The 13372-nt window shown below is 47.4% G+C and overlaps 1 protein-coding gene across 6 annotated transcripts in view; it reads left to right on the top strand.

Annotated features, from left to right (window-relative positions):
- Positions 1–13372, top strand: part of LOC133341421 (coiled-coil domain-containing protein 170-like) — an 85639-nt gene that overhangs the window by 11685 nt on the left and 60582 nt on the right. For all 6 annotated transcript variants that reach the window (XM_061550039.1, XM_061550035.1, XM_061550036.1 and 3 more), the window contains 2 exons: positions 2500–2640; positions 4692–4948. In XM_061550039.1, the coding sequence (XP_061406023.1) occupies positions 2500–2640; positions 4692–4948 (398 nt within the window). The remainder of the gene's footprint in view (positions 1–2499; positions 2641–4691; positions 4949–13372) is intronic.

The following is a 13372-nucleotide window of genomic DNA, read 5'->3' as shown; positions in this document are numbered from 1 at the left end:
GGCATCTCGCACCCCCAGCTTACGAGAACAACTGCGCTAGTTGGACTTTACGAGGTTCATAGCATCGCTGTGCTGGGAACGCCGCGCAGGACCTGGCGGTGATCATCAACGCGCTTGCTGGCGTACGCAACTGGCTTGCCACGTCCGTCTAATCGTTAGGAATGAACGGCTGCGGCCAGAGCTGCGCATCTGGGCCCTTACATGGTCTCTACGGTCAACAGTGTGTCGGGGAGGGGGGGGCATCATCATAATTATAGAAGTGAGAATAATTAGCACATTTGGTATTAGGCTCATTATCGTTGCACAAGGTTATTATGAAGGCGCTGTTTCATTGAAGGGTGAAGTCTGGCACCCGGGAGAAATGTTGCAATGGCGCAGTGTAGCAACGACTCAACACACCCCTGAACAACAAGGCAGCGTCGTTGACGAGCGTGTTGAGTTTATTGCTAATGAGGTAATTCGCGGGAATATTTTAAAACCCGTCAAAGTAACTTTGGACCGTGACGCCTGGCACACAAGGCCTTGACCCTTCTCTCGCTGCGAAGCGAGCGGCGCGTGTTTTTTCTCGGCTCAATGCAGACCACATTATTTACCAGGATGGCCACCGGGCACGAAGGGCAAAACCCTCTGCAACAAGTTGCGAGTGGCGGTGCTCAGCTTAAAAAAAAAAGCAAGTTGATTGTAGCTTCTCGTGCGCGTGGGGAGCGGTGGTGCAACAATCAGCACGCTGCGCTATGAACCCAGCGACCCCGAGTTCGATTCCCGCTCACGGCCAACACCAGTGGCGATGATCTGAATCGGTCCTGGGCTTCCCCTAGGTCGACTCAGCCTCAAATTGTTACCTGGTGTGATGTGTAAACATCGCCACTGGGGAAACAAAGGCGGCCGGGCGTGGTGTTGTCCACCCACCCACCTCTTCATAGGTGTTCGCTCACGGCACTTGTCCCAACAGTCTGTTAAAGCTATACGGGGGATCACTGCTGAGTGCGATTACCATACAGGAATTCAACAGATGTGCCATTACGAACATGATCCTCCAGAATAAATAAATGAGTGAATATATGAACTCACGCACCGAACTTAGGAATTTACGCTGGGTGTTTTTATTATTTTAAACTATATTACATCCTGACACTCGATAATCTGTGGCAATTAAAATACAAAATGTGTTAACCAGCTGGACTTGATTTTCGGAGTTATTATCACAACATTATTGCAGCCTTTTTTGAAAGACCAGATTCATGCTGTCATCATCATCATAATCTGTGCCTCTAACTTGTGTTAATGACTTGCTGCGCTATATTTCTCTACGCGCTATAAATCGGGCTCACTATTATTACCGGGTGATGGTGGCGCACATCTGTAACCCAGCACTGTGGAGGCGAGGGTTCGTGGATCACACAAATGCCAAAAAGTTCCTTCCGGTGAGCGTTGAGGTGCCATACTTTGGCTTGCTAGGAGGAGAATGCAGTACAGCAAAATGTGGACTCCATCTGTTCCGTCTGTATGGGATAGAGTGTTGGGTTTTCTCCGGGTGCTCCGGTTTCCTCCCACGTGCAAATTAATCGGCTGCAAAAAAACACCTTTAATATATAAAGGACTGCAGAGCTTGGGAAATTGTTGGCACCAACACACCGCCTGGCTGCTGTCTTCCCGCTTGTCTGTGGTTCCTCACACATCTGAGCAGTCCTCTCTCTTCGAGAGCGAGCGAATGCTGTGCGGCACATTACAAATTGAAAAAGCATGAATGATAATCATTATTAAACTATTTTTGTCCTTATTTTTTTAAAACACCCATGGCTTTTTTTAAAACATGTAAATAATATATATGTGCACATTCTATCTTACAGCCACGGTAGAAAGACCACTCTTGCCTGGTCATGGCATCCGATCGCTGGAAATCCGTCAGTTTTTTAATGACTGCATTATGCTAGCATAGCACTTTACCATTTGCAATGATATGTAGATAACCTCCTAACAAGTAAAAATGCCTTACGGCTAAAGCCCATGCGCCAGGTGTGTGTGCGTGTGTTTACACAAGCGGGCGTGCACCTGGGAGCATGTGGCTGGCGGTCACGGTGGTGATGATGGCCCTAGTGATGGGCTGCCGGGGTACGGTCATGATCGAATAGTGGTCTGCATCTCACGGGGCGCCCCCCCCCCACGGGATTAACAGAATATTAACAAGCATCGCTGGTATGCTGGAGTAGGCAGCACGTGACTAGTAAACGCGCAGCCATAGTATAGCAGATGTGGTGTCCAGAGTGCGGCAATTTCTCCAGGTGGCTGGTAGACAAAAGAGTATGCACGTGACTAATGAACATAGCGAGAGGAGGTACACTGGATGTGGTGTGCAGGGTGCGGAAAAATGCTCCAAGTTTCCGGTTCACTGAGCATGCACGCGACGAGTGGTCGTGATGTGCAGGCTGGAAAGAATTTCCCCGGCCAAACGCGGCTGAGACGAATCCCCGCTCCCCTCCCCGCTCCTCGCCGCGCAAGGTGACGTTCGAGCCGCTGCTGGAGGCCGCCGCGGCGCCGTCGCGCGAGCTGCTGTCGGGCAGCCACTACCGCACGGCGGCGGAGACGGCACGCAGCGAGCTCGCCGCCATGCAGGTCAAGCAGGAGGGGCTCGAGGCGGAGGTGAGGACGGCGGAGCGTGACGATGCGTGGGGGCGGCCGGAGAGGGCTACGAGACCTCTGCGGCCGCCCCGGTTCGATTGCCGCCCACGGCTGCCAAACACCGGCGACGATTGTCTCAATCGGTTCCGGGCTTCGGTCTAGGTCGACTCAGCCTCAGATGAGGGCCTGGTGCGGTGCGGTGTGTAGTAAACATCGCCACTGGGGAGACAAAGGCGGCCGGCCGTGGTGCTGGCCACCCACCCCCTCGTGTGCCAGCCTTCAAAGGGGCTCACTAACAGCACTTGCCCCAACAGTATGTTAAGACTATGCAGGGCATGTTTGTCTTTTTGTGGCCAGAGACGCAACCACGATGGGGGGGCGGGTGAAGGTGGGGGACGTGGGGGGAACGTTGGTAACTCGTGAACGCTAATGTGCCATTCAGTTTTCATACATGTAATAATGTAATATTACAGAATCGTGATTTTGTTTGCAATCAATTTAGCTTCCCGAAATGAGTGAACTTGGAATGAAAGTGGAAAGCAAATTTTCCACGACGAGAGTTGTCCGTGGGTGTGCCGCTACGCGAGACGACGCTTCGTGATGCAGCCTTGCGAGGAGGCCACAGCCCGGGATGACCCACACCGCACGTCCATGGACGGGTCGGTTCATGTTTGCTCGAGTGAACCACCTGGGTAGGCCGGAGTTGTCTCCAGACCTCGAGTTGAAGGACAATTTGAGTTGGTGGTAGTGGTGGGGGGAGGGGGGAAATGGCATCTCCATGATTTTACAAAAATGACTCAAGTCATCACGTACGCTGCGGCAGGTCACTCACTACGCCAGACGTAAAGTGAAATCTTCTCCCCGCCTGCACATTTTTCGATTGGCTTGCTAGGTGAAGTACTTCCACTCGGCGTGAATTCTGACGTTGGAATTTTGGCCAGACCGTGAGATGAAATCATCGCAAAGAAATCAGACTCTTACCCAACTTGGCAGCCAACTTGAGCTGTCTAAGAATATGGGAATGCAGGGTGTTGTTTGTGGTGTAGGGGTCAACTCGGGTACATACTGTATTGAGGTTCTATGGTTTATGGAATTGCGGTATTCATGAATGTGTGTCTAACGACTCGTCGATTAAAATCGATTCCTATGCTCACCGTACATGCATCGCTTGGTGCATGTATGAATCACGTGGTGGTGACGCACGCCTGCAATCCAGGACCGTCGAGGTAAGGGTTGGTGGATTACACAAATGTTGTGAAATTCGCTTCCCGTGGGCATCAAGGAGCCGTACCCTGGCTAGCCAGGAGAATGCAGTGCAGCAAAAATGTGGACATAACCTATTCCATCTGTATGGGATATAATGTTTCCCCCTCGCACAATGGGATTTCATCCTGGTGCTCAGATTTCCTCCCATATGTAAACGCTCATCAACTGGCTGATAACAGCTTAACATGTACAGGACCGTAAATCTTAGGTAATTGTCAGCACCGGCTCATGATTTGGCAGCATTCCTGCTCGTCTGTGGTTCCTCTTCGTGCCTCCTGAGTGGTCTTTCTTTGAACGCGAGCTGCATGGCAGCCAGCTCACTGCACGCGGTTTCGGCCACCAATGCGGCAGCGGCTGCCCATGGTGGGAGCAGCCTCTAGCAGCGGCTGAAATGTACCAGGAGTTCGAAATCGGCGCCTCATCTCGCCTGTGATTCCACCAAAATTATCTCACCAAACGTGCGTCAGGACCCTTCGCCACCCTACACGTCCAAACAAATTACACGGTCACGTGTGCAAGCATTCAGCGTGCCAGCTTATTGTCATTTCAACTCGCCGGTGAGTTGCAAAAGAATTGGCATTTTCGGTTTACATGACAAACCTCACGGGTGGGGTGGAGAGTTTAACGACAGATTTCTATTTACGCGATCGAACTAAAAACAAATCTCTTATGGAGAAACAATCCTCGCGTCGCGCCTGTGTGTGAACAAATTTTGTCTCTCGCTCGGTGGCACATGGATGCCCTTCCTTCTCCTCCTCCTCTTCCCACGCCCCCCCCCCCCGCCACCCCCGATACCTCTCAAACAGCTGCGGGAGCTGCGTGGGCGCCTGGCGGCCAAGGAGTCGGCGACGCAGGAGCTGCGTGCCGAGCTGGAATCCCACCGTGAGAACGGCGCCCGGCATGCGTCGCTCATCCAGTCGCTGCGTGAGCGGCTGCGCGACACGGAGGAGGCGTCGGGCGCCCTGAGCTCGGCCCGCGCACGCTACGACGCCAGCATGCAGGCCGCGCAGGAGGATGCCCGCGACATGCAGGCCCGCATCGCCGAGCTGGAGGAGCGGCTCAGGTGCGCGATGCTGACACCGGTGGCACAGGGGTGGAGGTGGGAAGGGGGCGGCATGTACAGATGTCGAACTTCGTTCGCACCGTGAGTAGCCAACCGTCCTAACCGGAGCTGCAGGAAAGGACAACAAAACAGAACACCAAAAAAGGCAGTTCTGAAGGAATTAGTTGTTAATCTTGAGACACTTGAAGCCACCTGAAGGGATGTCAGACTCAGAGGTAGCTCTGTGGCATCTGCTTCCGTGGGCCGTTCATGAAGGCGAGAATGGGTCACATGGCTCCGCAAGAGAGTGGAATGGACTCTCCGTCTCATCGCGTCATTCAGGAGCCACCACTCTTTCGATCACTCATCCATCCCATCATGTATTCAGCGGTCCATCCAATTCGACTGTTAGTCAATCCATCCACAAGTGAACTTGTTCGTATATAACGAACGATAAAAATTCCGCTTCGAGATAGGAACCACACTGGCCGGATGTGGCGAGGTAGCTCAGAGGTTAGACATGCTGAGCAGGCACCCCTGAGAGCCTGGGTTCAGTGATTAAACCGGGTTCACAAGTGTCGCTGAGTTGAAGGTCTTAGTCTGGTCACCAATGACTGTGTAAGGGATGTCAGGGGAAGGATTCCCACCAAAAGGAGGGGGAGTGGGACGGTGACAGTGGAAGGGGGAGGGAGCAGGCGAAGGGATAGAAGAGAGAGAACGGGCAGGAAAAAGGGGAGAATTGGCGGGAACTGGATCGAGAAGGCTGGGGGCGAGGGTGGACTGGGGGAAGCAATAAAAGACGAACCCCCTGCAACCTTGTGTCGGCTCGCCTTTACATCTGCATAAATAATAAATAAATAAACAACCCACCACATTAAATTTTGTTCTGCATTTCATTTGGCTGAATCCCAGCTCTGAGCATTAAATACAGCGGTTTGTTTATCATGCGACGATGGCAGTGTGCTGCATCAAAGGCCACTCGGAAGGGTAGCCAAAGGTAGCTTCTGTGACATCCGCTCCTGTGGGACGTTCATCGAACACGAAAGGATTACACTGCTCTCGGAGAGAGATACAAATGGAGACTTCGTCTCATCACTTGATGCCTGATGGTGCCGGTTGTAATCACCAACCAAAACGTCCGTACCAAATTGTTAAATGTGTCTGTGCATTGTTCTCCAACACTCAAGCTGGTGCTGAAGCAGTAACACATTGGCACATTTTTTTTCATTATTAATTGTCTATCCCCCAAGTTGGTATACAATTTTGGGGATTTTATTTTTTTATTTACAAAGGGGCCTCCACAGTGACCGCTTGAGTGGCCCCTCTTGTCACGGTGTGGGAGCTACCAAGTGTGCCCCGTGTGGTGCAAATATTGATCTCTGTGCACTTCTTTTGAAGGAGTGTAAATATTGGATTAAACATAGATGGCAAACACGTGCTGGAAGATAGCTGGTGAGTTTAGCGAAGGTCACGGTGGGATTTTGTGGCAGCTAGAACAATTACTATTCTTGTACATTACACTGCTAGAAATGGAAAACAACGGACACATTTATTGATTGAAGTCAGGGTTTTTAAAACCCCAGTTACTCGCGTCCCACTATTTAGTGCTTGTTCTGCAACTGAATTTGGCTAAATTCTAGTTCTTAAATTGAAAACAAAAAAATCTGTTTTATTACCGTGCAATTAGCATTTACCCTCTGTTTGGCCGGGGTGGGGTGGGAAAATACCCCCCTCTACTGTGTAGAAGGGATCTCAGACTTAGTTTTGTGATGTCTGCTTCTGTGGGCCATTCTCTAACACCGAGTGCTGCACCTGCTTCATATTTAGCCGCGTTACGCATTGCCACTCGCCCAATCAATTATTTATGCATCCCACGCGACAAGGACAGTGCTATTAATTTGCGGTTCACTGCATGACATGTGATGCAGACAGAGATACATGTCCCCCAAATAGTCCCTGTAGGCTTTTGGGTCAAGTGCTGCAAGTGAGGATCTTTTGAAGGCCATCTCTGCAATTTTGGACACACACAATACATATATATACGTACGTACGCACACACACACGATATCTGTCAGAGCTCTCGACATCACGTTCGATGCCTTTTTTTTATAAATCATCAGGTGCGTGTGCAGCGTGTAACAAATTGCATTTGAAAAAAACAAACCTGTAAACTTGTTTTGGCAACCGCTCGTTGAAGTCGTTTTTATGAAACTCACTGCTGCTTGGGTGGATTAAGCCCGGTGTCAATCTAACATTCACATAGCCATCAACAACCCACGTTGTTACTTGACCGACCATTTGAAAACTGAATTAGGAAACAATTTATATATCGCGAATTTTCAGAGCCATGTCTTGACGTGTTGGATAACTCGGCAGAATAATACTGGTAGGAACCTACTGGTTACACCAGCCCACACGGGGATTATTATGTCCGTCCGTCCATCGTGCAGGGAGGGGCTGGGTGGAGAGGGAGGGGCTGGGTGGGGGGTGGGAGGGGTAGGCTGGGTGGGGAGGGGAGGGGAGGGACTGGTCACCCCGTGGTGCCCTTATAAAACTCAACGCTTAACCTACTCACGCCGGCTTGTGCCCGCCCTCACAGTTGGGCATATTTGCGGAATACACCACGCCGCCGTTGACCCTGGCCATCGACCGAGCAACCCAACGTTCCTACCAGCTCCCTCCACAGGAATGTGTTTGGTTGCTGCATTGCCCATTTGTCAGTGATGACTCATGGCTCCTAGCTGAAGAGGCTACAAAGTCTGTCTCGGGATCCCCAAGTCTCGGGTGATGATGCACGCCGGTGGGATCCCGAAGAAACCTTGAAGTCGGTGGCTTCTCCAAGCGGGACCCATAGAGACCTGCAGAGTCTTATAGAGGCCCTTGGGGAAAGTGTAATGTGTTGGCAATTGGCTTCATCGATGGGGGCTCTCTCACAAAGAGACCGGTAGAATAGCGAGGAAACCCACAGACTCGCATGGAGACACCATGGTCTCACACAGCAGGGCGTAAGTTCTCGCTGAATATTTGCTGGGTCCTTGGTAGAATGGGGCGCGAGAGAGAGAGAGGCATACAGTCTGTTCCCCTAAAACGCGCGAGTTACTTACCTGAAGAACACTGCGTGACGGAAACATCACGTTATAATCAATTATATATCATGTTCAAGTTCAAGTTCATTTATTAGGTATAGCCCTGTGAGCCATTCAGCTCTTGAATCGGGTGCAACCGCAACAAACAAAAAACAAAAACATGAACAAAAAACATCTTAAAGTGAATATGTGACTAAGTGCAAACAGAACATCCAAGAAAAGACAGCAAAAATATTGCAGAAAAAACACCGTACACCAACGGTGTGTGCAAAAATCTCAGTGGGATGCAAGTCAAATAACAACAACAACCACAAGACAGCTTAGATTAAGGCCATCAGTCTAACTCTGTACTACAACAAACAAACATGGCTAAACCAATCAACTTTTCGAAATCACCAAAATAAAGCCATGAAAGCAATGAAAAAGCAATCATAGGAACTGTGACGGAATTTTCACAATAAATGGCATAAACAACATGTACTACCAAAACCCTGCAGCCATAGCTGGCTGCATGCGTCACTCCACAACAGCAGGAGCATCAATCGGAGTATTGTAATTTTTCAATGCACCTTTAAGATCAGCACACTAAATCAAAACACATGTCATACTTTGTAGCGATCATCCGGAGCGAAACATTTTATTTTAGGTCACTGAATAGCACTGGCAGCTCGGGGTGTACAACTCCTCTAGAGCAGTTTTGAGTGAAGATCTCATAGGTAGTGACTCAAGTTTCAATTTATTTGCAACAGCATTCCAGACCCTGGGGGCATCAATAGCAAAGGCCCTTCCTCCAGTATATGTACGGCAATAGGGAATATTAAGCTGGTAAATGAGTGTAGACCTTAGGTAAAATTTGTTCTTTGAAACAGAGACGAGATCCAGCAGGTAATCTGCAGATTTTTTTGCAAGTACATCATGAATAAATAAGATCTGGTGCACAAGCCGTCGAACATTCAGAGATGTTAAGTTTGACCCAATGTAGAGATCACAGTGGTGAGTCCTATATGGGCAGTTCAATGCAAATCTTAAGGCCGAGTGATACATTGAGTCAAGCTTCTTCAGTACAGTACTTGGGGCTGATTTATACACAATGTCACAGTAATCAAGTAGAGGCAGTACTGGTAGCTTTAATCAATTCCAAACGGAACATAGGGGGGAAGCAGTGCTTGTGTCGATATAGAAAACCAATTTTAATTTTTGTCTTTTTCCCAATATAATCAATGCCTTAACGCGGCGAGAGTATTGTGTACGTCTGAGAAGCTGATCGCTATACCGTCGAGAGCCTAGTGCTCTCAGAAGGGTCACCCAAGGCGGGGAGAGTTCAGTGGAGACGTCAGACAAAACCCGTTTCGAAAGGTCCCCACATGACCTTTTCAAATAAATTGTGATCCAAGAAAGGAACGGGAAACTACTTGGATTATTTCTCCCTTGAAAACTTCAATGATGACGAGCAACATCAACACAGGCCCTGAGTATCGGCGTCCTTTAAATAGGACAGGGGTGCTAAGAATCTCCAAGCTTGTGTCAAAGAACCCTTTCAAAGTAGCAACTTGGAACGTTAGAAGTTTACTTCAAGCAGGAAAACTAGCCAATGTCATACAAGAAATGGATCGACTTAAAATCAACATAATCGGTCTAAGCGAAACGAAATGGCCTGGAACAAAAAGTTTATATCGAGCGAACACCACATCTTCTGCTCCGGAGGAGAAGAAAACACCAAACAAACATACGGTGTCGCCTTTATGGTACACAAGAAATTAGCGAATAAAATCAACAACTTTACCCCAGTATCAGAACGAATAGCACTACTACAATTAGCAGGCAATAAAGTCAACGTGAACATTCTACAGGTTTATGCTCCAACAGCAGAAAAACAAGATCATGAAATCGAATCGTTCTATGAGCAACTAACCAACACGCTGAAACCGCTGAAGAAGCAAGATATCACTATAATCCTCGGCGACTTCAACGCCAAGGTTGGCCACGGTCGAATGCAGAACATTGTCGGAGAACACGGACTAGGAACAAGGAATGAACGAGGCGACAGACTGGTTCAATTCTGCCAAGAAGAACGTTTCAGTATTGCTAACACGTGGTTCCAATTACCACCTCGACGACTGTACACGTGGACCTCGCCGCAAGACTCCGACAACAACATCGTCAGGAACCAAATCGATTATATCCTAATTAACATCAGGTTTAAGTCCAGTGTGATTACAGCAAAAACCTACCCTGGAGCCGATATATCGTCAGATCATAACCCAGTAACAGCTACAATAAGACTCAAATTGCGATCAATACAATGTACAAAGACAAGACGAGCAGACCTGGAGAAACTGAAGAACAGCGCCGATAAAAGACAAGTACAGCAACATCTCAACGATAGCATCCGCTCAATAACAACAGAAACAGCAGATGTTCAGGAGTACTGGCGCTCGTTCAAACAATGCATCACAGAAACAACAGAAGTCATGCTGGGACATCAGCCACCGAAAAAGAAACAACGATGGATGACACATTATATTCTCGATCTAATGAGCAAACGAAGAATGTACAAAAATAACGACTTGAAGAAGTACAAACAAATGCAACAGAAGATCAGAGAAGCAATCCGACAGGCAAAAGAAAAGTGGATGGAAGAACAATGCGCCGAGATTGAAGAACTAATTAAAAAACATGACAATTTTACTCTGCACAAGAAGCTCAAAGAAGCTGGTCACATCTACAGACCAGCCCCAACAGCTACCTTGTATGCGAACAACAACCAACCAATCCTAAATAAACAAGAAAAAATGGACACCTGGACAAACTATATACACAAGCTCTATGGCGCCACGAGAACACCTGCAGAAAAAGACCAACAGATGTCGAAAGACGCTCTACACATTTTAACATCAGAAGTAGAACATGCAATCAAAACAGCTAAGTCAGGCAAAGCGTGCGGGCCCGACACAATCCATGTAGAATTGCTGAAACTATTAGACAGCAACAACATACGACAACTGACTAATTGGTACAATCAAATATACAATGGCAATAAAATTCCATCCGACTGGCTACAATCCATCTTTGTGGCCATACCAAAGAAAGCAACAAGCCGGAAATGCGAGGACTACAGACTGATAAGCTTGATGAGCCACGTGCTGAAAGTCTTCCTGAAGGTGATCCAACAGCGCATACGCTCCACATGCGAAAATGCATTGAAGAACACACAGTTTGGCTTCTGTAAAGGACTAGGCACAAGAGAAGCAATCTTCTGTCTACAAATACTACTACAGCGATGCTACGAACATCAGAAAGAAGTGTACATCTGCTTCATAGATTACGAGAAAGCCTTTGACTCAGTCGACCACGACCGACTAGCAGCTCTAATAAAACAACTGGGACTAGATAAAAACGACATCAACTTCATCATTGACAGACCCAACACCAATATAAAAAGGTGTACGACAGGGCTGCCCACTTTCACCCAGTCTTTTCAACATCTACTCGGAGCAGATTTTTGATCGAACACTAGCAGATACAAATATTGGTATTAAAGTCAATGGACAATACATCAACAACATCAGGTATGCCGATGACACTGCACTGCTGGCCGATTCAGAACAAGACCTACAACAAATCTTGGACGAGGTTGCCACAGAGAGTCAAATATGGGGCTTACGAATTAATAAAAAGAAAACAAAGGTTATGAAGGTCAGCCGAACTACAAGCGAAATAACAATCAAGCTGGGCAGCGAAAAATTGGAACAAGTACACCGATTTAAATACCTTGGTGTAATCATTGACGATCAGTTGAACCATGAAGTCGAAATCAAGAGCAGAATTGAACAAGCAAGGCAAGCATTTATTAAATGGAAAACACTCCTTGCAGACCGCAACTTGAGTATATCACTGAAACTGCGCACACTGAAATGCTACATCTGGTCAATTTTGCTGTACGGAGTAGAGACGTGGACACTGACAACAACAGCAACAAAAAGGCTCGAAGCTTTCGAAATGTGGCTGTATCGAAGGATGCTGAAAATCCCATGGACAGCCAAAACCACCAATACACAAGTTCTGCAAGATATGGGCACTGACAGGCAACTGCTGACGACCATCATTAGCAGGAAGTGTTACTACCTAGGCCACATTGCCCGAAACGACCACAAATACCAGCTATTAAAGCAAATCCTGGAAGGAAAAATCGAAGGGAAAAAACGACCAGGACGGTCAAAAACGACATGGCTCAGTAACATCAAAACATGGCTACAATTAACAACAGCACAAACTCTACACGCCGTGCTAGACCGGGACCAATATCATCGTGAAGTCGCACACGCCGTTAGGCAGCACTAAAGAAGAAGAAGATCTTCAAAATTCAGTTTTGAATCCAGGATGACCCCAAGATACTTATAGATCTTGACTTGCTCTATTTGATCATTATTTAAGGTATGTAATTGGGGAAAAATAACTTCCCGCTTTAGTCCTGGTGAGAAGCATAGCACCTTGGTTTTGGCAGAATTTAGGACTAGTTTAAGAGCAATTAGCTGATGTTGTAGTTTGTTGAAATCACTCTGGAGCTTAGCAATCACGTCATCCGGAGAGCGGCCAGCAGTAATTAGTACCGTGTCATCTGCAAAAAGATTTACCCTGGAATAATCCAGTTCAGTGCCCAAATCATTTACATAAAGAGAGAACAAGAGGAGGCCGAGAATGGAACCCTGTGGAACCCCTTTTGTTATCTTAACACTGTTTGACCTCCAACCCTCTGTGAATACAGTTTGGGTGCGAGAAAAGAGGTAATTTTTTAACCATTTTACTGTGTTTTCGGAAAAACCGAGGCAACTTATTTTACTAAGCAGGATGTTGTGGTCTACTGTATCAAAAGCTTTGGACAAGTCAAGAAAAAAACAGGCGCAGTACTGCTTATTATCAAGGCTACTGTAAATGTGATTCAGAGAGTCTAATGCAGCAGATGTGGTGCTGTATTTTTTTCGGAACCCAGATTGTTTTAGATGTAATAGATTGTTGGCGGACAGGAAACTGCTAATTTGGTAGGTCAATAATTTTTCAAAAATTTTCATCAACGGGGACAAAATTTAGATAGGTCGGTAGTTATTTGGATCATCTTTAGGGCCCCCTTTGTGAAGTGGACGAACATAGGAATGTTTCCATTCTAGAGGAACTGATGCTTCTTTGATGGACAGGTTGAAAATATGGGCTATAGGTTTGTATATTAGGTGACCAACACTTAGTAGAGCAAAGACGGGAATACTATCTGCTCCGGTAGAGGAGGACCCTTTTAGGCAGGACAGTTGTTTCAGAACATTACTTTCGTGGATTGGCTGAAAACTAAATTCGCTTAATGTTTGGA

This window comes from Lethenteron reissneri, chromosome 11 (assembly GCF_015708825.2).
Source record: "Lethenteron reissneri isolate LAM-NWPU_2019-01 chromosome 11, ASM1570882v1, whole genome shotgun sequence".
Lineage (NCBI taxonomy): Eukaryota > Metazoa > Chordata > Hyperoartia > Petromyzontiformes > Petromyzontidae > Lethenteron > Lethenteron reissneri.
The sequence above is the reverse complement of the archived record's forward strand: the minus strand, read 5'-3'. Positions and strand labels throughout refer to the sequence as shown.